At 50.3% G+C, this 20,735-nt stretch overlaps 1 protein-coding gene across 6 annotated transcripts in view; it reads right to left on the bottom strand.

Annotated features, from left to right (window-relative positions):
* TOX2 (TOX high mobility group box family member 2) overlaps window positions 1–20,735 on the bottom strand; it is a 104,060-nt gene that overhangs the window by 27,861 nt on the left and 55,464 nt on the right. For all 6 annotated transcript variants that reach the window (XM_084887558.1, XM_084887557.1, XM_084887559.1 and 3 more), the window contains one exon: window positions 4,237–4,482. In XM_084887558.1, the coding sequence (XP_084743684.1) occupies window positions 4,237–4,482 (246 nt within the window). The remainder of the gene's footprint in view (window positions 1–4,236; window positions 4,483–20,735) is intronic.

The raw sequence follows: 20,735 nt of genomic DNA, 5'->3' as shown, positions 1-20,735 counted from the left end.
CACGCCCGGACCAGGCTCGCTCACGGGAACCATCTCTAAAGCAAGGGGTGAAGTGAAGTGGCAACTCAGGTACTGCCAGGCCTGTCTCCCACAGTCTGCCCCAGGAGACCAGCCTGGAGAGACCTCTCGCTGGGCATGCAGGTCCCTGGGCCATGGCCCTGCCCTCTCCACAAGACCGGTCCTGCACCATGCTTTAGGACAGGGACCCAGAGCACAAAGCATCTACCAGGCTTTGTCCCTTCCCAGGATAATTCCTCTAGCCTGCAGGGTTTTGATCCAAGTTAATACGATCTAACCTCCCGGGTCAGTAACGTGTGCCATGATGCCAGCGGAAGGTTATCGGACCTCACACCCATACACTCGTCCAGCGTGTCCGCTGACAAAGCCACTCTTCCCCTTTTCCTACGTGTGAATTCGCCAGAGTCGGAATCCCAATTCCCATTCCATAGATAGCAAAACGCGGGCCGGGAGAGAAGTGATTTGTCTAAGATCCCAGGGGAAGCAGACGGAGCTGGAGGAGAGATTTGAATGACAGCTGGGACTGTCCCCTATATTAATCCAGGCCGGAGACGGGACCACACCGATCCCGTGACCCTGGGGCTCCGCCTTGGGAAACCCATACTTCCGAATCACCAGCACCCACACCGGTACCGGGAGAGCTTCGCCAGCTCATCAGGCCCCGCCTCCACCTGCCCCAGGCTCTCCCAGGGTGTCCCAGGTCCTGCCCGAGGTGCGAGGTCCCTGAGGGACTGGGCTGGGAGCACCGTGCTTTGTCCCTCCCCAGGATAATCCCTCTCCCGGGCACACCAGGACTATCAGCTCGAACATTTCCCAAGGACAACTCCAAAATAAATTATCTCAGACTTACCCGAGGCTCCTTAATAAATTCCCCCCTTCTGGTTTCTTTGGGTGTTTTAGAAGCTGATTTATACATACAATATCTCTCTCAAAATGAGACAATCAACACGGGATAAAATTATTGAGTTATGAAAATAGGGGTCAGATGGAGGTGCAGTGCTTTAAATTAAACCGGCAAAACATATCTTTCATACGAAATTGACTCTTTTTGTCTTGGAAATGAATGTTTAATCAGTTAAGACGCAGAAGTCGAGGGAGAAGCCCTAGCAGATTTAACTCTGTCGAGGGGCCCTGCTCCACCACCGTACAGGATCCCCGCCCGCAGCCGTGCGGTAACGCAGAACCGACTCCGGTGCCGGTCAGGAGGCCGCCGGGGCCAGTGCAGCCTCCGGGCCAGAGCCTCGGGGACTCGGCACTCACGAGATGGGTGTCACACACCTTAGCCCCACCCCCCTCTCCAGGGACAACATGCCTTGCAGCCTGTGCCAACAGGGTCTGTGGCATCCTGCCCATCGGGGCACCTCGGTGCCACCTGTGTCCCCCCAGCCCAGCGGCCCCAGCCCTCAAACACCTGGTAAAACTGAGGGGTGCAGGGTAGGGGACAGAGCTGGACTGGACATGCTGTTGGTTTTTGAGTTTTTTGTTTTTGTTTTTTTCACTTCATAGTTGTGTGACCTTCATTCATTTACTCAGAGAGCCTACTCTGTGGCAGGCCGTCCCTTCCTCAAGGTGCCCCTTCTGGTGCACAGCGCACCGTACGCCAATCCCATCAGAGTGTTTACTACGTTTTCAGAACCGGAGTTTTCACGCCTGCAGGAGGAGTCCTTCAAGGGCTTCTCACAGGCCCAGGCTCAGAACAAGGCAGGGCCCTAGGAGGGTTCAGTGAAGGCTGCTGCACAGCTGGTCACCGGGAGGCTGAAAAACGGCCCCCTACGCACCTCAGGTCCTCATTCCTGGAGCCTGTACGTGTTCCTGTATTCGAGGGGGGAAACCCAATAGTCTTTGTGGGTGTGATTAAGTGAAGGCTCCAGCGCTAAGGAGATGCTCCTGAATTATCCCCAATGTCATCACAAGCGTCCTTCTGAGAAAGGCAGAGGGAGGTTTCACTGACAAGAGAAGGGGACAGTGAGTGAGGGCAGGTGAGACGGGTGCGGCCACAAGCCAAGAACAGTGGCCACCGCCAGAAGCTAGACGCAGCGAGGACTACGTTTGCCCCAGGGATTCCGAAAGAAGCTCACCCTCTGACACCCGACCTGGGCCCGGTCAGACCGAGTCCAACTTCCAGCCGCCAGAGCTACGAGAAAGTCTGTTTCTGGTTGTTTTAGGCCATTGAGCAGGTGGCTTCTGTTTGTTAGTGCAGCCACAGGACACTGAGACCTGCTCTGAGCCTCCATCTCCTCATGACAGTAATGCCTGCCTCACTCGGGGCTGGGAGCATTGTGGGAGAAGATGTTTGCAAAGCCCTCGGCATGGCGCTTGAATCCTAACAGGGGGTGGTGACACACATTCCAGCATCACCCACACAGAACGCACATCCGTCCTCACACAGACACACACCTGCTGCCTGCAGCTCAGACACATTTAAGAATTTGTCTTCGCCCTGGCCGGCTTGGCTCAGTGAATGGAGCGTCAGTCTTCGGACTGAGGGGTCTCGGGTTCGATTCTGGTCAAAGGTACATGCCTGGGTTGCAGGCTTGATCCCCAGGAGGGGGCATGCAGGAGGCAGCCAATCAATGATTCTCTCTCATCATTGATGCTTCTATCTCTCCTTCTCCTTCCCTCTCTGAAATCAATAAAGAAATATATATATGTTAAAGAATTTGTCTTTACAGTGCTGGTCTCTCTGCCCGAGTCCCGATGGATGGGCATCCTCTTACCTGGTTTTCTGACTGGCCCAGTGGCCCTTCCCTGGGTGGAAGACTTCGGCTTATCTTTCATGACTTAACAAGGGAATATAAAACCCAATGGGCCCTTGAAAACTCTGCCTAATGGAAGAATTAGAGCGATCTGAATTTGTGAAGCGTCTCTAACAGGAGCTTGTTTGAAAGAAATCTGGAAAACGACTGCAAAGTGGCTATTTGGACCGGGCCCAACAGAAGCATTTCCTGGGAGGAGCCATCAGGGGGTCATCTTCGATAAACAGATAACGTCTTCTGTAATTATCAGCGCTATACTAACCAGGGGACCCTGCCGAGGCACCTGCGAGCCTGTTCCTTTAGCTGAATGCGACCGGCAGGCACACAGTGCCATTTGGCTACCGTGGGAATTCACCTTTATTGATACTGCTACGAATAGCAAACATCCCCGATGGTTTGCTCAGCGGCAGACACTGGCTGAGTCTTTGCCTACCTTATCTCAGGTGCGCTTTACGGCAGCCAGGAGGTGGGCCCTGGGATGATTCCGAGACCAGGGAAGTGAAGTGGGAGAGAGGAGCAGAGATCTCAGGCAAGTCTGCGGGACGCCGGAGCCCGCACACGGCTCCCCATGCTCGCCATCGAGCACCAAAGGCCAGTGACTCCGCGGCCCCGAACCACAGCCATCCTCACCCTGCACTCACAGCCCTGCCCTGGCTCGTGTTTGCATAAATCCCGAACTGGGACCGTCTAAAGGCGGCGGGGGGCGGGGGAGGGGGGAGCTTTTGTTAGGAAATGGGCTGCCAAGCAGCTCAGGTATAAGCATTCCAGCACAGTGGAATGAAAACCACACACGCGGCTGTGGTCTCTTCAGTTCTCCTAGAGAGAGCAGCGGAAGCTGGGCCCTGCATTATTGATGGGCCCGCAGAAAACGGTTCCTCAAGAAATGGAGCATCCATTTCCCCCGAGCTCTCTGGCCAGCCCTCCAGCATTATGAAATGTGGATCTTGAGTGGTTGGCTTCTTCCCTCCTCACTCCTTTCTTCCCTCCCCACTCCTTTCCCTCCTTTTATTTCTCACCCAGATATATATATATATATATATATATATATATATATATATATATATATATATATATATTTTAAAAGCGGATTGTATTGATAGTGACACAACTTGAATATACTAAAAGCTACTGAACGGTACACTTTAAAGTGGTGAATGACATGGGATATGAATTAGATACCAATAAAGCTGTTAAAAATAAAAATTTAGGTGATTTATACTATTGCAGAGAATGCTACACCAAGGGTTACAAACAGAGTTCCAGAAGTGAGCAGTGTGAAGACATACGCTTTCCTCCGTGCCCATCCCCATCGTCAGCAGATGCCCATGCAGGCAACCCGGAGCCCAGACCCTGCACACGGGCACAGGGTCCTCATCACTGCACTACCGCTCTGCCCCCCACTCCAGCCCACTTCCCTTCCCTGCTGGAACTTGGCGGGAGCTATGGCGAAACAGCCACTCACCGTGGGCAGCTGGCCCGACAGCAGGTGGCTGTCCTGGGCCAGCATGTTGGACACCATGATGGCCGGCAGGTCCATGGCCTGGTAGGAGTAGGCCGGGAGCAGTCCGTTGGGCGCGAGGCCGTGGCACAGTGAGTGGTAGCCGGCCTCGTGGTCCCCCAGGTGCAGGAGGGACGGCTCCGGGAGGTTGGGCGGGGTTATCGGGGGGATCTCATAGTCCTCGTTGCTCTCGTTCTGGCTGCTGTAGGTCTGAAACATCAAAAGGGCACGTTGTCAAGGGCCAGTGGCTTACACCTGCAGGACATGCTCGACAGCACCAATAACAATGGTGGTGACAAGTGTTTGGCAACGGAGAGAAGAGAAGATCAGACGGTCAGGATGGCTGCCTGACCTGGTCAGGCTCCTGCCCCATCCCCGTGGGTGCGTCCTCCTACTAGAAGGTCTGCTACAAACACCTGCCCTCCTGGTGGGGCCAGCTCCTGTCCACCTGCTCTCCGTTTCCCACCAGATCTGCCCATGATAGCCCACCATGAGTCCACTGCCGCACACCCACCCATTTTACAGACGGGAGAACTACTCAGCTCCAGGAAGGACAGGGATCACCCAGGTTACAGCAGAGCCGGAGACAGAGCTAACGTATCCTGACTCCAGGCCTGAGGTTTTCCAGGGCAGCAGGACGGCTTTCTCTGTGTGCTCCCAATGCCGGCCCAGCGGGGCTCTCTCCTGGTCTTTCTCACCTTGGTGAGCAGTACAACCTTTCTCCTAGGAGCACAAGCCAGGAGCATACTAGAAAGCTTCCTTTCTGATCCTGATTTGTTCATTTCCCCCCCCCACCCCCACCCCAATCGCTGCTCAGACCAAGATGTCCCGATACAACGCTGGAAAGAAATGATGAGCATTCCCTCTACGGGAATTCTCTGCCCCATCCTCTGGTCCCCCTCGATCTGGCTCGTTCTTCCTCACGCCTCAGCAGCCTTGCTGTAAATGTCTTCTCTAATACCCTCTAGCGTAGGTCAGATCTCCCTGTACACCCCCAGGCTGCCCTGCATTTCTTCTAGGAAGCACTCATGGAGCTTGTCGCTAACTAACTTATTGTATAATTATCTGTTTAACTAGATGCCTGATGCATGAAGATCCGTGCAAGAATAGGCCTTCCTTCCCCTGGCTGCTGGTACTGCCTTCACTCCAGCTGGAGCAGCCTTTCTGCCTTCCCACACTGCCCAGAGGCCCGGAGCAGCTGGGCCGGGGTGCAATGCCTGCTTTGCCGCCATGACAACGCAAGCATCCCACCCAGCCCCTGGCTGCTGGGTGCCAGCATATGCAAATGAAACCCATCATCTTTGTTGGGTTAATTTGCATAGTCACTCCTGATTGGCTGGTGGGTGTTGTGAAGGTACGGTCGATTTGCATCTTGCTCTTTTATTAGTGTAGATGGTTAATGTGAGTTCTGCGAGGACAGTCCTTGTATGTCCTGTTTTCCAGAACCTGGCACAAAGCAAAGGCTCAAAACAAATTAGTTGAATGGATGAATGAGCCAGCTCCTAGGGCAGATGCCGTAAGCATGCATGTCAGCATTCCACTTCACCTTCATGAGGCCCCAGAGATGGGCGTTACTGTCCACGTTGTTCAGGAGGCAGCATAGTGCAAGTGGTTAAGAGCCAGAGAGCCTGGCCTGAATTCTGGTTTTTCTGTGTACTAGCTGTGTGACTTTGGGCAAGTCAGTTAACCTCTCTATGCCTGTTTCTTCGTATGTGAAAAGAGGGTAATAATAGTACATACCTCAGACTTGCAATAAAGGACTATGTTCCAGTGTCCTGAGCAATACGTGCAAATTACTCAGGACACTGAAACATAGCCGGCTCTCTGAGTTGGTTGTTAGTGCTGCCGTTGTTGAGTTTGCCTGGAGTTTCAGAGATGTTAAGAAACTTCTCCAAAGACACAGAGCGAGCACACAGCAGCCATGCACTCAGTATCCTCACTTGTCTCCCCCGCTGTGAGTGTTCCTAACTCCTCACCACACCGGTCTGTGCACCGAAAGGTGGTCTGTCTTCATCTAATCACAGAGATGGGCTGGGGCTGATTTTCTTCAGATGGGACTCAGCCACTGGCATCATATCACTCAGGAAACAAGAGTTCCAGGAAGCCCTCCCCAGCCCCCTGCCCATCCCACAATAAGACTCCCTCCTCCCTTCCTCCCTCGCAGCCCGGTGTATGTGCTCCCTATAGTACCATTGCCTCCTGAAATTGTTTCTAATTCTTGACTTACCCTTTGCTGCCTCAAACCTCTGGCTCCAAGGGGCAGGGGCTAAGGCTGTCTTGTCCCCGGTGTGCCTGGCACTCAGTAGGTGCTCAATTAGAAGGCGCTAAATGAGCACATGAAACGGGGGAGCGCACCAGGCTTTAGGCTTAGACCTAACCCACGTGTTTTCAAACCTACCCCTCCGGACAGATCCTAAGTCCCTACATGACCTATTGTTCACGTCTGACAAGGTCCACCTTCCACTCTGCCCACCAGCACCCAGAACAGGTGCTGGCTCACAGCACATGACCAGCGGATACTAAATGACCACACAAGTCCATTCCCTTCACTTCAAAACCTACCCCTCAGCACACTGGAATCGGCCCAAACAGCCAGAAGCCTTTTGCAAATGTGAGCATATGTTGTATCAAAATATTGGAATAACACAGTTATGACAACTCATTTAAAGAGGCAATTAGCACACACTTAAAAATAATTAGACATGCAAACACGTGCATGCCTCCTTCGAATTTGTGTCACCTGAAAACCAACCCCTTCTGCTACAGACTCACACTGAGCGCCTGCTGTGTGCCAGGCACCCGGCCCGGCTCTTCTACACACACTGTCCATGTAATCCGAATGAGTTCTGCAAAGAAGTGGCGGTTCTTTCCATTTTGCAGACAAAGATGAAGCTTAAGGCGTGGAGGTGTCACAGAGCTAGTGAGTCTTGGGTGGGATTCAAACCCAGGTCCGTGACTCTGAATCCAGCAGTTCCCACTCCCAGATTCCCATTTCTCACTTCCCCTGAGCCAGTATGTACATCTGAATCCTTGTTTTCAATCCTTTTGGGTATATAACTAGGAGTGAATTTGCTGGGTCATATGGTAATTGTATGTTTAACTTTTTGAGAGTTAAACATACTCATTATATTAAACTTTTTAAAAAACTAATCGTATTAAACTTTTGATATCCAACCAGCAATTCAGGAAAGGTTGCAATTTCTCCACATCCTCACAGACAACACTTAGGGCCCACTGTTTTCATTACGGCCATCCCAGTGTGTGTGAGGTGGTATCCTGCTGTAGCTTTGACTTTAGTTCCCTAATGACTAATGATGCTGAGCATCTTTTCATGTGTGTCTTGGCCATTTGCATGTCTTCTTTGGAGAAATATCTATTGAGGTTTTTCATCCATTTTTAAATTAGGTTGTTTGTCTTTCTGTTGTTGTATTGTAAGGTGCTTCTTTATGTATTATAGGTACTAAGACCCTTACACTAGTAAGATATAAAATTTGCAAATATTCCTCTCCCATTCTGTAGGCTGTCTTTTTACTTTCTTTGTAATGTCCTTTAATGCACAAAAGTTTTTTAATTCTGATAAAGTCCAGTTCACCCATTTTTTCTTTCATTGTTCATGCTTTGATGTCATAGCTAAGATCCACAGCCAAAGCCAAGGTCATGAGGAATTACTCCTATGATTTCTTCTAAGAATTTTGTGACTGTAGCCCTGAGACTTAGGTCATGGGCCCATGTATATGGCATGAGGTAGAGCCCAACTTTATTATTTTGCATGTTGCTAACCAGTTGTCCTAGCACTGTGTGATGAAGAGCCTGTTCAATGGTCTTGGCATCCTAGATGAAGTTCAATTGACTACAGATATTCTCTCTTTAAAAAAAAAATATATTTTATTGATTTCTTACAGAGAGGAAGGGAGAGGGATAGAGAGCCAGAAACATGGATGAGAGAGAAACATCAACCAGCCATCTCCTGCACACCCCCCACCGGGGATGTGCCCACAACCAAGGTACATGCCCCTGACCAGAATCAAACCTGGGACCTTTCAGTCCGCAGGCTGACACTCTATCCACTGAGCCAAACCGGTTTCGGCTGACCACAGATATTGGGGTTTACTATTTCTGGACTCTTAATTCTGTTCCATTGTTATATATGTTTATCCTTATGTCAGTACCACACTGTTTGGAATACTGTAGCTCTGCAAAAGTGTAAGCCATTCAACTTTGTTCTTCTTTTTAAAGATCGTTGTGGCTATTCAGGGTCCCTTGCAATTCATATGAATTTGAGGATCAGTTATTCCATTTCTGCCCCCTACAGGCTGGTGGAAATCTGATAGGAAATGCATTGAATCTGTAGATCACTTGGGTAGCATCACCATCTTAACAATAGTAAGTCTTTCAATCAGCAAACACGGGATGCCTACCATTTATCTAGGTCTTCTTTACTTTATTTCAGCAATGTTTTATGGTTTTCAGTGTTCAAATTTCCCACTTTGTTGGTCAAATTTATTCCTACAGATTTTATTCTTTTGGATGCTATTATGTATGAAATTGTTTGCATAGTTGCCTTGGGGGATTATTCATTGCTGATGTATAGTAGCACAGCTGATTTTTGTGTGTTGATCTTACATTGCAAACTTTGCTGAATTTGTTTATTAGTGATTTATTGCAATTTTAAGGGGAAAAAAGAAATTCCACACCATTAGAAAAACAAACAGCAAACAGAAAGGGGAAAAAATAGAACCTAATCAATTTAAAAATCTGAAAAGAAATAAAAGTAGGAATGAACTATGAAACATGATAATATAGAACCTTCATAAAATGACAGAACTAACACTAAATATTAGCAATAACAATAGATATTGATATTTTAATTCCCTTATTAAAAGATAAAAATTAATATTTTGATTAAAATAAATAAGTCTATCATATGAAATTTATAATAGCCACATATAAAATAAAGTGACACAAAAGGTTAAAAATTAGCAAATATTTCAGGCAAATAAAAAGCAAAAATGGAAAATTTAATAACAAATTAAGTACAAATTAGGGCAAAAAGCATTACAGAGACCAAGAGGAATACTTAAGTTGACAAATGATATAATCCACTAAGAAGAACTGAAAGAAAAAAAATTTTATGTTCACTAATAAACCAAAGGAATATAAAATATAAAATACTTTTAGAAGTGCAAAGAGGATTTAATAAAACCACTAATGCATCTCTGCAAAAATGGACAAATTAATCAGATAAAAATGAGGAAGGCACTAATCGGTTTGGCTCAGTGGATAGAGCATCGGCCTTTGGACTCAAGGGTTCCAGGTTCGATTCCGGTCAAGGGCATGTACCTTGGTTGCAGGCACATCCCCAGTAGGGAGTGTGCTGGAGGCAGCTGATTGATGTTTCTCTCTCATCAATGTTTCTAACTCTCTATCCTTCTCCCTTCCTCTCTGTAAAAAAAAAAAATCAATAAAATATATTTTTAAAAATGAGTAAGGATAGAAGACTTGCGTAACACAATTCCTCCAATATTTAAAGAATACATATTATTTTCAAATATCCATGGAACAGTTAAAACACATGATCATGTACTAGACTCACAGATCATCTCGAATTTTTCAAAAGATTGAAATGATATAGACCACACTCTAGGATCTAAACGCACTAATCTAGTTTTTAACAAAAAAAACAAAGAAGGTAGAGAACAAAGGAGCAGAACAAAAATGGAGAGAGGCAGATGCTCTTAAATACTTAGGTGCTTTAAGAGCAATCTTCTAAATAGCTTTGGGTTACAGAGGAAATCACAACTGATATTACAGATAATGAAAACACTGCCTGGCAAACCTGTGAGAGATGAACAATGGAAAGTTTATAACTTTTTACCTGAATCCATTTACTAGACGATAAGAAATACAAAATAAATGAGCTCAGCACTCATCTCAAGAAGCTAGAAATGGAATAACAAAGTAAACAAAATGTCAGTTGAAAAAAGAGTAATAAAACAAAACAAATCTTAGATACTATAAGGAAGAGCTGTTTTTTGGAAAAAGCTAACAAAATAGTAAGCCACTCAGAAGAAAAAAAAAATGGCTCTTTCATTCCTCTTTAGATACCCTAAAAGGAATTAAAAATATATTGATTCTTTGAAAATCATTGAGAAATTCTTTTGTAACACAGTGTAAGGCTAGTTTGCATAAATGTTTATTATTTCCAGCTTAATTCTGTTGTTTAAATCTTCTAATGACTATGGATTTTCGTTTTCTGCTTGATCCATTTCTGAAAGAGGTATGTTAAAAATGTCCACCATGATTGTAACTTTATCAATTGCTTCTTGTATTTCTGTCCAATTTTTTTTTGCTTCATTTACTTCAGATCTACAGTATGTTGTTAAGTATTTATAAATTAATGATCATCATATCTTCTTGGGGAAGTAAAACTTTCATTATTCCATGGCTTCCTACTTTATCCCCATTAATGGTTACTACAAGGCTCTCTGAGGGACACTTGGACTATCCTTTTCCATCACCCACTCCAACGCTGTATAAGAGAAAGGCAGACGATTCACAAGGGAACTGTAGGAGGGTGATTTGACTTTTCTCCCATCCTGCCCCCCTCTTTCAAGGGCGAAAGGCCCCAGTAGCACAGCTTGTGGGGACTCCAAGGACAGCACAGGGGAAATGGCACCGCATTCCCTGGCGGAGTCTGGTGAGAGGGAGCTCTCAGGAGAAGAGAGAGCTTGGGTCCCCAGAGTTGAGAGGCTCAGGAGGACACCGCCACAGGGAGGTTTTAGAAGACGGGAGGATAACAGGAGCTGCCTGAAACGAAGAGATTGAGAGAGAGAGAGAGAGAGGCAGAGAGCAATCTGCACGGACATGGGTTGCCAAGCAGAGGTGGGAGCTGCTAAGGGGCAAGTGAAAGCTAAGGAAGACAGCCAGCTGAAGTCGATTAGAGGCCCCACTCAAGACAGCAGCCTGATAGGGTTGGGCACCTCAGCAGGAGGAGGCATGTCAGCAGGTGTGCTAGCTGCAGAGTGAATCCCCAGTCCAGCGTGCCTCATGGAAAAGAGCCTCCTATGACAGCGGGCACCAGTGGCGGGCCATCAGCGGCAGGCCATCCGCAGTGCCAGTCAGCACAATGGCTGGCCCTGGTCCTTCAGTGACACTGCACCCTGTCCTGGCCCCAGGGTCTCCAGCAGCCGTAGAGGACCACCCCGGTCCTCACTGTGGATTTCAGAGACCGGGAGCTGGGGAAGGAGGAGGAGGAGGTGGACCTCTGCTTTCTTGTGCCCCGTGGAGTCCAGCCCGCTGGACAACCAGCAGTGACCGCAGCAATGCCTTCTGCTCACACACACAGGACTGAGGGGTCCACGTGCTTTTAAGTATTTCAGCTATTTTCCCCCCCAAAAGCTTGAGGATTCTTAGAATTCATAATCAGTGAGTACTATTTTTTTGTATCCACACAAAGAAAGGAGGACCTGACACTTACTTGCGGAGGGACTTTTGGCAAGTTCTCCCACCTGCGGACTCCTGACAGCTGAGAGAAAACGGATGTGAAGACACATGACAGACAGTCACCACGGTCCCTTCCTCCCTACGCAGGGAAGGGGAAAGAAGACCCGAGGTGCAGGCAGACGTGTTAAACATCCTTTCCACTTTGGAAAGTGAGGTCCAAACAGGCAAAGTGGCTTAACCAACGTCACATGGATAGCATGTATGGAAACAGGGACCAGAGGCCCTGACTACCCAAAGCCAGCGTGTGCCCCACCACTGTTCACTCACACCAGTCCTCACCACGCCTGGGGTTGGCCTCTTGCCCCAAGGTATTTTTGAAAAATATATGTTTTTATTTATTTGAGAGAGAGAAAGAGAGAGAGAGGGGGGGGGGAGAGGGAGAGGAAGGAGTGAGAGAAACACAAATGCGCGAGCAAAACATTGATTAGCTGCCTCCTGCACACCCCCTACTGGGGATCGAGCCCGCAAGCTGGGCATGTGTCCTAACCGGGAATCTAACCGGCAACCTCTCCGTCCATGGGATGATGCCCAACCAACTGATCCACACTGGGCGGGGCCTAGGGTAATTTTTAATGAATAATTCAAATCCATGCCTACTTTCACTTTAAAATCGTCCTGGTTTGGACAACAAATAATATGGCCACCCTACCATCCTACCATTTGAACACACAAATCCTATGCCCTACCTGTGAACATCTCAGCTAAAAGCCCTTCCATTCAGTGTTTTCCGACTCTGTCTCAAAACAAGGAAAAGGTACCTCGTCCAAACCCGAAACCCAGCCCAGCGGAGCGGGCGCCTGCTCTGTAACACGGTGTGCACAGAGATTTTACAGTCAGTGGGGAACGAAAGGCAATTCTGTCAGGCTCGTCCGAGTCCGTAATAACCGAGGAGAATTAATCATCCTGGATAACGCCCCGGTGTCACCCGTCCCAGGATGCTTAATAGAATCTGATTCAAGCCTTGCTGTGCATCAGATTGCAGCATCGCCACACTTCTGAAAATCGGTACAGCCACATGCCTTCTTGTGGGGCTGTCATTTTCCGGGTCTAAAAATGCTTCTTAAAAAAATACACACAAAAAAAAACAAAACAAAAAAACAGAAGTCCTTGCCATACCTAAATGAAACAGGAGTGAGGACGCCTTCCTGTTAGAATCATATGGATTCTGGAAGAGGAGATCCACTCTGGGGGCGGAGATCTGGTAGCTTTTTAAGCCTCTGTTTCCAGGCAGAGCCTCCCAGCGGGGGCGACATGGGTGAAGGAGGCTGGATAACGCCCTCCCGTTGCCGAGAGGATCCTGACAGGCTGGCATCAGAGCGGACAGAGGCATCAGGCCGGGACAATGACAGTCCCATTAGACATGCGTGCTGTTTACAAAAACTGAATCTGGAACAAATGTGATAATCCCTGTGTGTTCTTGCTCAGAAAATAATCCGAGTCATTTTAAGTTTCTCAGATGGACTGATGCACTGTGGAGGGGGCAGGTCTAGAGAAAATGAGCGGCTGGCAGTGGGTCTCCTTCTTCAGGAGGAAATCCCAGCAGAACCCAAGGAGCGAGGCTGGGGAGACCTGGGGCCTGAGCACCGGGCAGTCGCACCCTGTTTTACAGAAAAAGAAGCTCCCTTTTCCAACTGCCTCTCTGACTCTTTCCCTTAGAGCCCCAGAGGAGAGAACTTTTCTGCAAAGGTCAGAATAATAAACACTTGTCAGCTTTGTGGGTCATACAGCTATTCAACTCTGCCTTGTAGCGTGAAAGCAGCCGTAGTCATTTAAAAAAAATATGTTTTTATTGATTTCAGAGAAGAAGAGAGAGATAGAAACATCAATGGTGAGAGAGAATTATTATTTTAAAAAAATATATTTTATTGATTTTCAGAGAGGAAGGGAGAGAGACAGAGAGCTAGAAACGTCAATGAGAGAGAAATATCGACCAGCTGCCTCTTGCACACCCCCCACCGGGGATGTGTCCACAACCAAGGTACATGCCCCTAACCGGAATCGAACCCGGGACCTTTCAGTCCGCAGACCAATGCTCCACCACTGAGCCAAACTGGCTTCGGCATGAGAAAGAATTATTGATCAGCTGCCTCCTGCACACCCCACACTGGAGATTGAGCCTGCAACCCAGGCACGTGCCCTTGACCGGAATTGAACATGGGACCTTTCAGTCCACAGGCCGATGCTCTAGCCACCAAGACAAACCAGCTAGGGCCATAGTCAATATTTAAACTAACAAGTGCCGCTGCGTTCCAATAAAGCTTTATTAACAAACATCGAGCAGAGGGCCAGATTTTGGCCCATGGGCCCTAGTTTGCTGATCTCTTCCTAGGGGTACTTTTGCGTCTCCATATAATTTTTACCATCTAAAAGGAAATAGACTTGATTTTTAAAATTCCCATATTGCCTGTTCCCTTTAGTGGAATATAAACTCACTGTTTGGTCGGTGACTATCCCAAGGGACAAAGACAGGACCTTGCACAGAAGAGGCCCTCAAGAAACATTTGCTAAATAAAATAATACATGAATGACTAACAGAGGCTTTGGACCACTGTGCTCACAGTTATATCCAAGCACCCTGAGCACTGCCCAGCGCACTGTGAGGACTCAGCAAATATGTTTCGAATGAATGAATGAATGAGTGAATGAGTGAAGAGTGAATGCACAAGTTGGTTTATTGATGCTGCCGGGGACACAGGGCCGGGTAGGCTCAGCACCACCTTCCCTGTAAGCTCTAAGAGGTCAGAGAAGGTCTGGAAGGGCCTTCCCCTCAGAGATGCTGCTCAGTACAAAGATATCCTAACTTGAGCTGAAACCAGTTTGGCTCAGTGGATAGAGCGTCAGCCTGCGGACTGAGGGGTCCCAGGTTCGATTCCGGTCAAGGGCATGTACCTTGGTTGCGGGCACATCCCCAGTAGTAAGTGTGCAGGAGGCAGCTGATCGATGTTTCTCTCTCATGGATGTTTCTGACTCTCTATCCCTCTCCCTTTCTCTCTGTAAAAAAATCAACAAAATATATATTTAAAAAAATACATCCTAACCTGACTCCTGAGGGTCTCCTGGCTCCTCACAGAAACCATCGCCCCATGATGGTCCGAGTCCCAGCGAGGCCCTTGACGGTCCGTGACCTTGGGCAGTCAGCGCCCCGTCTGGGCTCAGTGATACCACCTGTGGAGGAGGGAGTGGGCCGAGGGCCTTTAGCCCATGTCTGTACCGCTGGTTTGCAGGTAAGCAGCCAGACACGAGGCAGCGCTGACGTTAAAAGCTTTTTAAAATGATGAGTAGGCTCTCCGGTTGTTTCCGTGCTGAAATAGCTTCTGGGGGAAATTATGTCTATTTGCAGCTTTTCTTTTTTTCTTTTCCATTTCCACCTTTTGAAAACTACAGAAGTAGCATCGCCTAAAAATATGCCAGCCAGCTGCCTGGGGATGAAGGTGCTGAGGTCCTCAGAGGCGGGCCTTTGTGCAATCCTGTGAGTCTGCCCTGAGCACGGGAGCCCCCGAGCCATGCTGCTCTGGGGACACTGGCCTGCTCAGACCCTCCCGAGGCCCGCCGCCTTCAGAGCCATGTTCCGGTGACCTGGAGCCACAAACAGAACCTTGTGCTATTCTGACTTCCAGTCCAGAGCCTCGAAACTGCAGCTAACCCACCCTCCTCTCCTGAGTTTCTAGGCCTGCTGCGTGTTGGGTGTGTGTGCGCATGTATATCCCCATACATGTCTATACCTGTGAGTGGATGTGCCTGCAAACAGGTACAAACACGTGTACCAATGTGTATGTGAATGTGTGTGAATGCCAGCACGTGTGCCAGTGGATTTGCAAGAGTTGTTCATTCATTCATTCACTCACTCCCTTTTCCCTCACCAGGTATTAGTTCAGCTCCTTCAATATGCCAGTCCCTGCACCTGTGAAACCAACAGTCTAAGAGCGAGGCAGCCATTAAAAACTTCACACGAATAAAAATCTTACCTGTGTGTGTGTGTGTGTGTGTGTGTGTGTGTGTGTGTGTGCGTGCGTACGTACACTGCTCACAATAGCACGGATCCAGATGCCATCATTATCTGCATTTCACTGAGGAAACCGAGGCCCCGAGTAACTCACCCAGAGTCACAGAGATGCTGAACGTGTGAAAAGGAACACCAGCAAGCATGCCTGTGTAAGCATGCTCACAGGTGTGCATGAACGTGTTTGCGTACAAGCTTGGGTATGTGTGTGGGTATGTGCGCGCCTGGAGGCACTTTTCCAGAGACGCCTTCAAATATTCCAAAATCAAGATACTTTGGCGCCACGCTATTGTGTCACACACACCCAGGCACAGCGCCTTTAGATTTTAGGTGTTCGTGTTTTCAGACCTTTCTGAAACCTCAGAGCTGAGCAAACCTGGGGAACCCCATGTCCCCTCTTTCCCTGGGGCATGCCGAGGCTGGAGGAATCTCAGCTCTTCCTCCCTCCCAGCAGCTCCATCCACTGCTCGGCTGCCAAGGGCTAGCCATCCACACCTGGAGTGGGAGCCGCTGACTGACACCGGATGCACATGAGCTGATCCGGCGAGGCTCCCTTCCCCAGCCCGCCACCTCTCAAAGCACAGACATCTGTGCAAATACCTTGATGGCGTTTTTTACTCTTCATTGAAGCAGAGTATGCCGATAGAAAATGCACGAGTCCTAAGTGCACAGCTCCATGATGAATCTCGCCCAGGCAAACAGACTTGTGTAGCCAGCGCCCAAAGGAAGAGAGAAACCCCTTCCAGCATCTCCGAGGCTCCGCTAGGTGCCCATCCCACTGGCAGAGCCACAGTCAGAGGTCTATCCCCGTGGCTCCGCTTTGCCTCTCGGTGAACGGAACCATAGAATGTGCTGCGCTGGTGCCAGCTCCTTCCGTTCAGCCTGTGTCTGTGAGACTCGTCCCTGTGGTTGCCTGTTAGAACTCCCTCATTCTCATCGCTGTATAGTATTCGGTGGGGTCAGAATACTTTGCAATCCTTTACCTAATCGACCGCTGATGGGCACTGGGCTTTTGCGGTTCTGTGCTTTATAAGAAGCGCTGCCGTGAACATTCTTACACACTCTGGCGGGCAGATGACTGCGTTTCTGTTGAGGGAACCCCTAGGAGCCGAATTACTGGGTCTCAGAGCCTGAGGCAGCTTTTCAAAGTGGCCGTACAAACTCACCCAGCAGAGTATGGGGGCGTCAGCCGCTCCACACCCTTGCCACGTGGTGATTCTGCTCTGTCCCATTTCCTGCATTAGGGGAGGGAGGTAATTCCAGAAATCAAAGTGCTCCCCACCCTCTGCTGCTCGCCCCTCCATGGCTGCCTCTGCGGACTGCTGACCGAGTCCAGCAGCAGGAGTAACATCACAGCTGCTCCGTGTGTGCGGATCGCACAGATACACCGCCAGCCCCGAGGGCCACCCAGCAGGGAGCCGCCAGAGGGCACAGCCGCGCCCCCCCCCCCCCCCCAGAGGCCCTGAGCTGTCACACAGAGCAGTAAGGTTTCCATGAGGGGACTCGGATGAGGACAAGCCCAGCTCAGTGCAAAGCAGGACTTCCGCCAGGCCCTCCTTCCCCGTCTCCCTCCCACCAGGCGTTCCCTGGTCCCTAACCCTGTCCCTTTCTGGCTGGCAAACCTCCGCTCCAGCCGGCCCGGCACCCAGCTCTCCTGGTACACCCAGCTCAGTGCCCCCCGGGGGGTGGTTCAGAATCAGCCGCCAGGTGAGACCCCGGCACTTGGGAGCTGGCTCCTGGGCTGGGTTTCTGTTTCCCTGAGAAGCAAGCCCGACCTCACGCCCGCCGCCCCAATGCTGGAGGAAAAACGGCACGGAAAGCAGGAGCCGCCGTCACTGTCCGCGCTCCTCATGCATGCGCTTCTCTTCTCTAAACTGCACATTGTAGCCACAAAAACTTTACCAAGGTCCTGTCATCAGCAGCACTGGCGGAACTGGTTATGTAATGCCCACTTAACCAGTCCTCTTAGGGAACCTACACTCACCTAACTAGTCTAACTGCACTACACTTCTTAATTAGACCGCGCCCACTTATGGCTTTCCTAGCTCACCTGCAAGGGAGGCAGTAACCCTCCCGTTTCAGAGGTGGGAAGTGAGGCCAAGGAGGTTAAGTACTTTATTTTATTGATTTTTTACGGAGAGGAAGGGAGAGGGATAGAGAGTTAGGAATATTGATGAGAGAAACATCGACCAGCTGCCTCCTGCACGCCCCCTACTGGGGATGTGCCCGCCACCAAGGTACATGCCCTTGACAGGAATCGAACCTGGGACCTTTCAGCAGACTGACGCTCTATCCATTGAGCCAAACCGGTTTCGGCTCCTCTCTACTTCCTGATCACGTGTGTAGTGCTGAGTAAATGTGTTCAGTCGGGGACCCTCCACCCGCCCTGGCGAAGACCCAGGCCCGGCAGAAGAGATGGCTGGGAATGGGAGAGGCACGCGGTTTTAAAGAAAATCCTTGAAATCCCATTTCCACCTCGCTGCTGCTCCCTCCCCCACCCCGTAAACTTCCTGCGCCATTCTCATTGTTTCCATGCCATTTAGAGAGAGTGAATGTTTCCAGGGATTCAATTTCTCTCATAATAGTTGGAAGGAAACAAAACTATAGGCTGTAAACATGCACCGCATTGTATGAGAAATGTCCGTACTGCGGGGGAGGTGCAATACGTGCAGACAAAGGCCCCCTCCCCCACACCTGCCCCCTCACGCCTGCGTGCCCGCGCCCCCCGCCAGGAGTCGGGGGCTTTACAATAAATGTATTTTCAGCCACTGGAATGCAAAATTAGGATTGGTGAGGTGCGGGCACCAGCTCCCTCTCAGCGGCTGAGAGCCAGGGCGGCGATTCCATTTCTCCGAGCCCGCCTGTGAGGGCGGATGCGGGGCAGCTCATTAGTTCAGTCTGACATCCACTCAGTTCTTCCCACTGACAGGGGACGGGGTTTCCCCCTCCTCGAGTCTCGTTCTCCAGCTGAGCGACGATATTACATTTCATCAGATCTGAGCAAAATCTATGGTCCTGAAACCGTTTCCTCTTAAGGCCCCTCCTCGTATTTATTCAGAATTCATGAATCACGCTCCGAACGCACAGCCGTAATTATGATTAAAGTGTGATGTTTGCGCTCTAACAGGGGAGGCTCGCAGAGGGCCTTCTCGGTGTGATTGTTTGTAATCTCAGCAGTAACCGCTGCCGCTCCCTCCCTGCGCCACGGCGGGCGGAACACAATCTCGTTTTAATAGGCGGCGAGCCCTTCGCCCGGGTTTTAATTAAAGCCACCGAAGCCGCGAGGTCTCTGCCCTTTGGAGGTACACGGGCTCAGAGGCCAGAGCCACCGGGCCTAGAATCTGAGATTTCCACCACGCTCATGCAGGGGCGCCTCCCGCCCGCCTCTCAGTGCATTCAATGGGAAATGTTTTTGTTTGCTTAAAAAAAATACTCCACCACCAATCTTGTCTTTCCTCATCTGTAAAATGGGAGAGCAACAGCATTTACCCGATGGAGTTCACAGGATGACATGAGACCCGCGATGGCAAACACGCAGCCCCAGTGCCTGAGCCCAAGACATTGCACTGTGCATGTCATTGTGGTCAGCATCATGACTGTTAAGGGTTGGAAAAAGCCAACAGGCCACCTACCCTCATTATTCACATCAGGAAGCGGAGGCCCAGAGAGATACCAGCACCGGAAGAGGGTGTGGAGTAGGACTGAACCTGAACTCAGCATGCCTGGCTCTTTCCCCAGGCTGGGCATCTGACACCACTGCCCCCTGCTGGAAGGAGGATGTGCCTTCAAGGCCGTAAGGACAGTGCCCAGGGCCTGGAGGTCTAACGCTGATTATGGCCGCATGACTATGCCACGGACCCACTCCAGGTCTACACCTTGGCCTCTATGGTACGGTGACTCTGCTCCAGGACCTGCTCTGCTGGTATGTCTAGGAAGGGCCTGTGCTGGGCACCGCTCACACCTGGCAGAGCTCCTAATGGTGGTGTTCACCGCTCCGTGGGCCCTAGGATTGCCCAAGGAGCCCCCTGAACCTTCTACTCTGCTGTGCGGTACCTCTCCCCCAGCACACAACCACCGGGGCCACCGGGACTCCCACGCTAAGAACCACAAAGTCTCTCCAGATGCTTCTCAGCACACACCTTCCCCTCCACCTCCGGCCACAGCGGGAACCTGTCTCCTCCACATGGTCTGGGGGGAGCTGCCCATTCCCCGGCTGCCCACGTGTCTCCGGTTGGAAGGCAGGACTGATCTCCTCCTCCCTCCCCACTGCCCCAACCAGCCCACTATCACCCTCCCCTACAAACCCACCTGCCCCACTCTGCTCCCTCAGCATCCAGCCACGCACGCTGCCCACACACACAGCTCCTGCGTGTCCCCTTTCCCCATCGTGCTTCCAGCCATCAGCTCTGGGCTCCGCTTCTCACCCACCCCACGCCAGCACCATCCTGGGTCCCTTCAGCAGCCACCATGCCGCTGCTGGGCCCTGGGCTCCGCGGCTCCCCTCTGTCGGCTCCCTCTGCCTGGACACACCCAGGAGCCCACCAACCCCCAGCCACAGCTGCTCACCTTTGACTCACCTCCCCACTTCTCCTCTGTGACTAACGTGTCCCCGCCCACAGCTCCTCCCTCTCCTTCTCTCCTTGCCCAGCCTAGATTCCCTGAAGCTTGTGTCCTTTTGGTACCGTGCCTGGCAAGTTCTTCCCTGCCCCTGATTCACCCAACTGTCAGCACCCATAGCCCTGCACCCACAGCTCAGCCTCTCGAGTGCACCACAACCAATATCCCAGACCTCCCCCGCCCCTCAGGCCTCCAGCGTCAGCCCACCACCCCCTCGGAGGAGACCTGCTTTCAGGTGCAGCGGCCCTCTGCTCTGAGCCATCCGTCTGCAAAGCTCCTCTGCCCAGCTCTGAGCAGCGCCCACCCACTCCGCCTTCTCCCAAAACGTAAACCATCCATTAAC

This window comes from Pipistrellus hanaki (assembly GCF_964339955.1).
Source record: "Pipistrellus hanaki genome assembly, chromosome: 6".
NCBI classification, from domain to species: domain Eukaryota; kingdom Metazoa; phylum Chordata; class Mammalia; order Chiroptera; family Vespertilionidae; genus Pipistrellus; species Pipistrellus hanaki.
Note: the sequence above shows the minus strand (reverse complement) of the source record. Positions and strands in the feature narration are given on the sequence as shown.